At 43.8% G+C, this 9,260-nt stretch overlaps 1 protein-coding gene across 2 annotated transcripts in view; it reads left to right on the top strand.

Annotated features, from left to right (window-relative positions):
• Positions 1–8,943, top strand: part of acvr2ab (activin A receptor type 2Ab) — a 57,115-nt gene extending 48,172 nt beyond the window's left edge. For both annotated transcript variants that reach the window (XM_032506520.1, XM_032506519.1), the window contains 2 exons: positions 884–1,014; positions 2,153–8,943. In XM_032506520.1, the coding sequence (XP_032362411.1) occupies positions 884–1,014; positions 2,153–2,347 (326 nt within the window). In that variant the 3' untranslated portion in view covers positions 2,348–8,943. The remainder of the gene's footprint in view (positions 1–883; positions 1,015–2,152) is intronic.
• Positions 8,944–9,260: the final 317 nt, after the last annotated feature.

The following is a 9,260-nucleotide window of genomic DNA, read 5'->3' as shown; positions in this document are numbered from 1 at the left end:
CAGCTGAGATGATGAGACCATGAAACACACAGCTGGTTGGATCCTTTACTCTTTCTACTATGGGTGGAGACGTCTTTACTTTTAATACTTTAACTACATTTTCCTGGTAAAACCTACAGACATTTACCTAAGTAACATTTGCAATGCAGGACTTACTACTTACTTGGTACTTGAATTTTTTAACAGTGTGGAATTTGGGTTTCTTTCAACCAAATTGTCAAAAAAAATACACGTATGAATCTGAGTTTGTTAGATTTGAACATATACAGTATTTGTCACACAAGTTTTAATGAAATGTTTTGTCTACTGAGGTTTTTATTGTGTATTATCTATTTTATTGTATATTGTGTCATTCCATGCTTAACCCTTAAACATGCTGAGTCACCTTCTCTCTCAGTGATCTTCCATGTCAGAGGCTGAGTCATGTTTAAAGATGGTGAACATGAAACATGAGGTGGTCAGACATAATATGATAAAGTAGATCAACAGCATTTATGTGTTTTGCCTATTTAGTATATGTATGTCTTATGAGATCATGTGTATATATACAAAACTTAATACTGTTTACTTTTGGCCATTTTTGTGTGTTTTTTGTTGTTGTCCATTATCCCATTTCTGTTTTCTGCCTAGAGACCAATAATTTTAATTATAATCAATTATTAACTTATCAGAATTGATTTTCAAATCGTTGTAGAGAGAATCGCGATGCATCTAAGAATATATCTCCACCCCCCCCCCCCCCCCCCCCCCCAACTGTTACTTACTAACAGAGTATTTTTACAGTGTGGCATTCGTGCTGTTACTTATGTAAAGGATCCGGTACTTTTTTGTGTCATTACTGCAGATTAATTTAAAGTTCGGAGCCGTGGTTGTGTGTTAACAGGCCCAGTGGACGAGTACATGCTCCCGTTTGAGGAGGAGGTGGGTCAGCATCCGTCTCTGGAGGACATGCAGGACGTGGTGGTTCATAAGAAGCTGCGGCCCATCCTGCGGGACTGCTGGCAGAAACACGCGGTGAGCAATGGCGAGACTCTTTTGTTAGTTACATGCTCTTTTTTTTTTTTTTTTTTTTTACCCACCTGGACCCTATTTTCTTATGTTTTTGTGTGTCAATGAAACGGCCCATTTGTGTGACGTCCTGTTTTTTAACCCCCCCCAATGTAGCACAAGTAGACTTTGTATTTCACAGTTGCTGTTTTCTGTCAGATTCTTTGGAGATCTTGATGTTTCTGAGAGCACTTGAAGGCAGCTCTATTCCACAGGCTAGAGAGGGAAAAAAGAGAGGAGCGAGACATAGCTGTTCCTCAAACTCCCGGGCACTTCAGACCTTGTGTTTGGTGTTTTAAAACTTTCTTGTGGCAGCGATAGAGGCAGTGATGTTTCCTGTTTCCTGTTTCCTGTACGAGACTCTCACACTGCCACAAAACACACCCACCCAAATCTGATCTCTAGTCACGTGATTGGTCACTGCAGCGTGACGTGGGGTTGCTTTTCTCAAAACTTGAGTCGGTCTCAACTGCACCAATAAAATTAAAAAAGGCACCATGAACTGATGGACAGTAATGGTGATGCGCTCTCTTGCTCCCTCTCCTTCCCTCTTGTCTTTCTCCCACTCTCGCTCTGTTTTTCTCCTTCTCTCTTTCCCTCTGTCTCTCCCTCTCTTTGTCTCTCTTTTTTCCTCCTCTCTCTTTGTCTCTCTCCCTCTCGATTTCTCTCCTCTCTCTGTTTCTCCTCCCTCTCGCTCTCTCTCTCTCTCTCTTTCTTTGCTCTCTGTCTCTCTCCCTCTCTATTTCTCAACTCTCTGTTTCTCTCCTCTGTCCCACTCCGTTTGTCTTTCTTCCGCTCTCTCTGTTTCTCTCCTTCTCTCTCTCCCTTTCTCTCTTTCTCTCTTCTTGTCTCTCTCTCTCGCTCTCCCTCTCTCTCTTTGTCCCTCTTCCTTTCCCTCTCATTTCTCTCCTCTCTCTCTCTGTTTCTCTCTCTCTCCCTCTCCATTTCTCTCCACTTGCTCTCTGTTACTCTCCTCTCTCTCTCCTTTTGTCTCTCTCTCTTTCTTCTCTCTCTGTCTCACACCCTCTCTCTCTGTTTCTCTCCCTCCTCTGTCTCTCTCTCTTTCTTCTCTCTGTCCGTCTCTCTCCCTCTCTCTGTCTCCCAGGGTCTGGCCATGCTCTGTGAGACCATCGAGGACTGCTGGGACCACGAGGCCGAGGCTCGCCTGTCCGCCGGCTGCGTCGAGGAGCGCATCGGCCAAATGCAGCGCCAAGCCCCCATCATCGGCCCCGAGGAGATCGTCACGGTCGTCACCATGGTGACCAACGTGGACCTCCCGCCCAAGGAGTCCAGCTTATGATGGGCCGGTCGGTCGACGCCGGTTTGAGCCAGCAGAAACACGGATCGACACGAGGGGGATGAACGGCCGACCCTGGTTGGTTGGCGGAGTGTTTTTTTGTTTGTTCCTTTCCGTTTTTATCGTCTTTTAAGTGCGGGCCGCTACTCGCGTTCAGGAAACACCCTGCGCCCACCTCACCACATCAGTTGACACCCACCTCATTGTGAAAATGTGTCCCCGAGGATTTTATCATTTTAACAGTCGAGAACTCTCTCATCCCGATCAAACCGATTCAGGATATTAACAACGACAGACGACGCCCAGGGACAGTGCTGACATTCTGGGACGGCGACACCCAACAAACACTTTTATCATGTATTGTTTTTATATATACACACACACACACACACACACACACACACACACACGATACATACACATACCATACATATAGGACGGCGACTTTTTCTGCTCGGTCTTCTACAGAGAGAAAAGATCGGGCGGAGAAAATTTCACAGGACTCTGAGTGCATTTTAGTGTAAAAAAAAAAAAAAAGAAAGGAAAAAAAAAAGACGAGCACCTGGCTCTCGTACATTTGCTTTTTTCTCGTGTGCGTTTTTTCCCAAAAACGACTATCGTTCTGCCATAAGCAACAGCTTCTGAATGTTTATAGTGTAATGCTGCTGTACATAGTGTATTAGGGACCCAGACGACTGGGTAATCAAGCTTATTTAGGGCTGGGGAGGGGGGGGGGGGTCCATTTTCAAGCATTACGACGATGAAAACCATAAACCTCCTTCAACCAGGTATACCTCAGTTCAGATGGACACAGTTTAAATTAGTTCCCTCTCCCTGTTCCCGCCCATAGCTCACAATCTCCACGGTTCTCCATGACATCCCTAAACAGTCTACTGTCAGCCATGACACTCATGGGTAATGTAGTCCACAAGCCTGGATACACACACGGCCCCTACACACCGAAAGTGTCCCCTTTCTCAGTCTCACATTGAGTTTTTTTTTTTTGACTGGATAAAAACTTTCTCCTTTTTTGGTAGTTCTATGGTTTCCTCTCTGTTCTGATAATTAGGTGTGGGGGGCATGCCTCTGTATTTCTTATTTTTATTGGGTTTGCCGTGTCAACTGTCAACGGAGTAATAATTTCTTTCGCTGGCAGGCCTAATTTTTGGCCATGAGATCTGGATCTACAGTATTTCCATCTCTGGATCAGCGCTGGGTACCAACTAATGCTACCTTTTGATATTTGAAATCCGAAGGTTATTAACTCGCTTGTCAAACTCTTGGAGCATATTCGTCTTGTTCCTTTTCATTTTGTGAGATCAGTATGTGTGGTCTGATTCGATCTATAGGAAAAAGCAGATTAACAATAACAGATCATCCGATCATTTATTTAAGGAGGTTCATCAGATTTAAAGTGCAGGGGTACCCAGCCCTGACTTGGAATTATACCTGGATCTGAGCCACCTTGCTTCTGATTGGATTGCACACACATCTTTTTTTTAATTACTATCAAGAGTTTCTGCTCTCTTTTGATACACCTCAGGAATCTTTGCTACGCCCCACCTCCTCACCTCATCTTCCTCCTCTTGTCCTCCCCCGTCTCAGACTGGAGTACCTCCTTCTCTCGCTTGCTCTCTCTCTCTCTTTCTCGCCTCATCTCTACTTGTAATGGGTTAGCCGTGCTGTCACGCTCAATGTGTCCCCGCTGTCTTAAGGACCAGATGAAATCTTAACAGCGGTTGGGCATCGTTTAGATTTTTTAAATTCTGATTGTTCTGATTCGGGTTCTTGTCGATTCCGATTCTTTGAGGGATGAAGTTGGTACGGGCCACATGCTTATTTTACAGATTAGAGGAACATTTTTATTTAGAATCAGGCTACATTTGCACCGCTAACTTTTGGTTTAAAAGAGAATATCTTCTGCTACATTTCCCCCTCTCATTCCCCCTGCTCTGGCGTTCCCCCCTCTCATTCCCCCTGCTCTGGCGTTTCCTCCTCCCCCTCTCATTCCCCCTGCTGGCGTTTCCCCTCTCATTCCCCCTGCTCTGGCCGTTCCCCCCTCTCATTCCCCCTGCTCTGTGTTTCCCCCTCCTCATTCCCTCCCCTGCTCTGGCGTTTCCCCCTCCATTCCCCTCTGCTCTGGCGTTCCTCCCCCTCATTCCCCTGCTCTGGCGTCCCCCTCTCATTCCCCCTGCTCTGACGTTTCCCCCTCTCAATCCCATCCCTTCCTGGCCTTTCCCCTCTCATTCCCCCTTCCTGGGCGTTCCCCCCCTCATTCCCTCTGCGCTGGCGTTCCCCCTTCTCATTCCCCCTGCTCTGGCGTTTCCACCTCTTATTCCTCTCATTCCCCCTGCTCCGGCGTTCTATTTAGCCTCAATGCTAATTTCCAGTTTCACCGGGCTTTTTAAACGTAAAATAAAGCCAAACTTCAGAGCACCACTTACTGTGCTCCGTGGCTGCAACACAAAAAGTGCCTGGAAGTACGCGGTCGTTACGGAAACCAAAACGTGTTAAATTTGGAAACATGATCTGAATCAAAACCATATTTTCCAGTTCTCGATGCCCAATCCTAATCTTAACCCTACTCCAGGACAGCTCAATTTCAAACTTTCATTTTTTTCTGTTTCTACAACCCTGTCAAATCTTTCCCATCCCTATACAGCTGTTCATTTCGTCCCACGTCTGAGAGCAAGTTAGTTCCACCTTTTCGAAGTCAAATGTGGCCCAAACATGACTCCACACAACTTCTTTTGTCGCCCCCGTGTTCTCGGTCTCGGCAAGTAAGCCAAATAAGCTCTGACTCTGGCCAACTAGTTGACTAATCGCTCGACTGTTTTTCAGATAAAGACCACCACTTTTCTCCACCCGCTCTTAATAAACAGGTTCAACAGTTTAACTGGATACACTAAAGTGTTGCGTTCTTCACACAGGGCTGAAATGAATGAATGGTTTTGGATCGCACAGCTAACTGCCGTTAGAAGAGTTGAGACGAGGAAGCTCTCTTTTTTCATCCCGGTGCCATTTCTACATGTCCATATTAGTTACTCTTGTAGATGTCAGGCAAAACGGATGTATCTCGTCACTGTTGTGAAGGCAACGGTGACATTTTCTTTGTCTTTTGTTTTCATCTGAGGGACATTGAACACTGGTGCCGGCAGACCTGCAGTCTCTCCTCAAGCTTTGGGCCGGTTTCACAGGAACTCAGTTTAAAATCAAGCGGTGCGTTTGGAAATACTAAAAAACAAATGAAGAAACTTCTTTCTACCGAACCGTTTCACATTCAGGGCAATTCACAAGTATGCTTTCTTTATGATCATTATAAGCAAACGCCGTACTGTAGTCCTTGAGGAAATAGAAGGAAACAAGTTGTTTTTTAAACTGAATTGACTCCGGATCATTTCTGAACAGTTTATAATTGAGCTGAATAATTGTTACGAGCGCTCATATATTCCCCAAGTATTCTGCAAAGTTTTTGTTTCTAACGTTTTTTTTTTGTTTTTTTTCCCAAGGATGTTTTTTGGACAATTATTTGTTTTTTTGTTTAAAAAAAGTCCCATATGTTTTTTGTCGCTTTTCTCGACTTTTTTTTTTGCTTTTTTCTGAGTTTTTGTTGCCTTTTTCAAGTATTTTGGACAAATCTTTCCAAAGTTTTTGTCGCCTTTTTTGTTTTTTTCCGACATCTTTGGCACTTTTCCTGAAATTTGTTTCCTTTTGACATTTTTGTTGGATGCATTCAACATCCCAGCTCACAACAGAGTCAGCGAGGCAGAAATACAGACTTACCAGGGCCAAACTAACTTAATATTAACCGTTAATCTGACTTTAAAAGGCAGTGTTTCCACAAAATAACCCAAATTGGGAGGAAGTGACAGTCAGGATGGGGATACTATCTCTGCACGTGATAAGACTATTGGAACAACACAGCAAGCCTGAAGGAAGTTAAAGCCATCTTGTTGTTTCTTTACTGTAGCACAAGTACAATATTTGTGCCAATATCGCTTCCTTTGGCGGCTGCTGCTTTTTAAGCAACTGCTATTCAGAAACAGCCATTTTTTTTCTAAGTTCCTCATGAAGCTTCAACAGTCAGGGACGTTGAGTACTGCAAAGCCCAGCAGCCCTTCAGTAAGCACTACCTCAAACTCCCAGGGATATCTTCTGGGGGTAGAAAGTGTGGCAAATAAACCAAAATCGTAACCGTGTTCCTCCAGTAGAAAGGGGATTCAAATTCCTTCGAAAAGTCTTTGAACTGGGGGATTATTTCTTGGAGTAAACTCCTATTCCCCCCCCCCCCATAGGTTTGAGATGACTGACGCAAAATAAGGCTTAAAAGTTTCAACGTTTTAACCATTATGCATTATCTTATATGAAACTTTTTCCATTACTGTACTAGACTGAACAGCAGACAGCTTCTTATTAAAAACGCTGACAAGCACGACCGTAAGAAGAAAAACGTTTTACCAGTATTACCCTCTTTGTGTCCAAAAAGTGTAATACTTACCAGTATTTCAGCAGCCAAGTGGACTTTAAAAGCCTGCCAAAGTGGCCGGGAGAGCTGCAAACGAATCGGCCACAGCAGCCGCAACAAAAAGGTGCCAGTGTTTGGTTGGCGGCCCCATCCCAGTACTGTAGGTAGATGGGGGGGTGGGGGGGGGGCAGCGTCAGTGTTAAACAGCTTGAGTTTAAACTGCGCTTGAGAAACCGACCCAAACCGACAAATACCATTCAGGGATTCAGTACTATGCTTTTCTAAGTTCTAGCAAGTTTTATGCAACCAGTGCCGCAATTTACCCTACACTACTGTAGGATCAGCTGCAGGAGTGACTTTCAATATACAAACACACACAAATAACTTGTAGCATTTTTATTTTTGTTTTATTTTTTATTTGTGACCTTGCATATTGATATGTTGTGTATTTATTTTTTAATTTACAGGCATGAGGTTTTGGGGATCAGAGCTCAGGTGCAACTCGGAAAAATGTCAAGAGTTGGCACGATGTACGGTTGTTGTTGTTGTTGTTGTTGTTGTTGTTGGGGGTGGGTGTTCAGTTGTAATTCAGGAACTACTTTCACTAATTCAAAAAGAAAAAAAGATATAAACTGTAACGTGCTTCTTTCTATTCAGTCTATGGACAAACTACCGAGAAGGAATGTTCTTCAGACTCCTGGATTCCAGTATTGTGTGTACTTTGGTGGATTGAGTCCGGCCCTGTGTAACTTTAGAGGGCTTTGGGTTCGGCTGGTTTCATGTGATTGTGCCCTGTCGACATAGAAACTGGTAAAACCGACGCACTCTGCGAGCCATTCATACACCTCTCGGGTGAATGGTGACCTGATGGAGATGGAAACGAGCATCTGCTCTAAGGGGACTCCCATTCAGTCCAACCAGAAAACAGTCCTGTGCAATATTTGGTTGTTAATTGTATAGCTCCCAAATAGGATTTGAACTGAAAGAGTCCTGCTGTACCAACATATGTTCTGGCCTTGTCGTTGCTTTGGCCCATCCTTAAATATCGCCTACATTTTCACCCTTCTACATTAGCTTCTAAATCTTTGAATTGGCTCTTTTATCCAGAATAACTTCCATGCTGTTTCTTGGTCTGAACCTGCAGCTGCCATTTTTGTCAAATCCGATCAGACCTCTTACCTTGCCCTCAGGTCTTGACTTTCTTGGCAAACCTATTCAGACTCAACTATGGTCTAAAACATGGTCCGAACAATTTCATTTAAAGGTGTACGAATGGGTTTTCTCAGCGTGCCGGCTTTACGTTTTTCTATCCCGACTTCCTCGAGCCCAGCACCTCACTTTGCTGTGCAGATAAACTACCAGTGAAACATTTGTCTTGTTGCCCCTACTATTTTAAGCAGTCTAGGATCTGTACAGACATGAGAACATAAATACCTGTATCAACTATATACTCTGAGCTGAATCTTTATAAGTGTGTGTTGAACTTCAGTGTTTTCTCTACATTTATAATTTTCTTGTGTTTTGACTCCACGGCGGGGCTCGGCCCCGGCTGCATAAAAAGATTGTCCTTCACTTTGCAAAAAAACAACTTTAAGTTGAGCTTTGTGTAAGCTAAAAGCTAGAGGCTCATTGGAGTACGTTGTAAGGCATCCATGAAAGCACTTAAGGGTTCCTTGGCAGACAGAAAACACAAACTTTCAGCCCAGGGCGTTCCCCAAGGAACCTTCTCGGATCTGCTGACCGTTGCAATTTGAAGAATCCCCCAAAAGCTCTTAAAGACCAGTTGCAATACTCCATATGTGCTAATGCAATCACCCACTACAGGTATTTCATTCCAGCATCTCAATCTCCTCCTTTTTCTCACCGTTGGTAAGAATTTTAGAGGAAACATTGAACTCCAATGACCTCGCCGCCAAGACTGTCTTGGCAGCAGGATAAGTCTGGTTACCAGGCCTGGAATTTCTACAAACTAAACCCAAAACACTAAAAGCGTTTTTGACCCCACATTTCTCAAGGCTCTCGAGTTGCAGCGCTGATCCAGGGTCTGCCAACGCAGCCTCTAATGGTCATGATGCTCACGGGGTTTCTTTCAAGGCAGGAAGACACTGAGCTTCAGTGGATTGTGTAAAAAAAACAAATATATATATATATATGAAATTGTCTTGTTTCTTTGCTCCTGATACATGTGACTGTATGTTTAATATTACTAACAATAAGATGTGAAAATAGGACAAAAAACTGATGTGGGGAGTTTTAAACTGGAAAATGCATCCCACGAGGTGTGTGATCTTGGGCAAGAGTGAGTTAAAGATGATAGGCTAGAAGTATTATAGCAGAAAAAACCCTTCAGAAACCCTGGATACATTATCACAGAGGACACTAAATGATCCCTGATCAGCGCTGGGACTCTCCGCCGTAGTTTTTAATCAGCTGAAGTGATCACGTGATGTA

Source organism: Etheostoma spectabile, chromosome 24 (assembly GCF_008692095.1).
Source record: "Etheostoma spectabile isolate EspeVRDwgs_2016 chromosome 24, UIUC_Espe_1.0, whole genome shotgun sequence".
Classification (NCBI taxonomy): Eukaryota; Metazoa; Chordata; class Actinopteri; order Perciformes; family Percidae; genus Etheostoma; species Etheostoma spectabile.
This window is presented reverse-complemented; position numbering and strand designations above follow the sequence as displayed.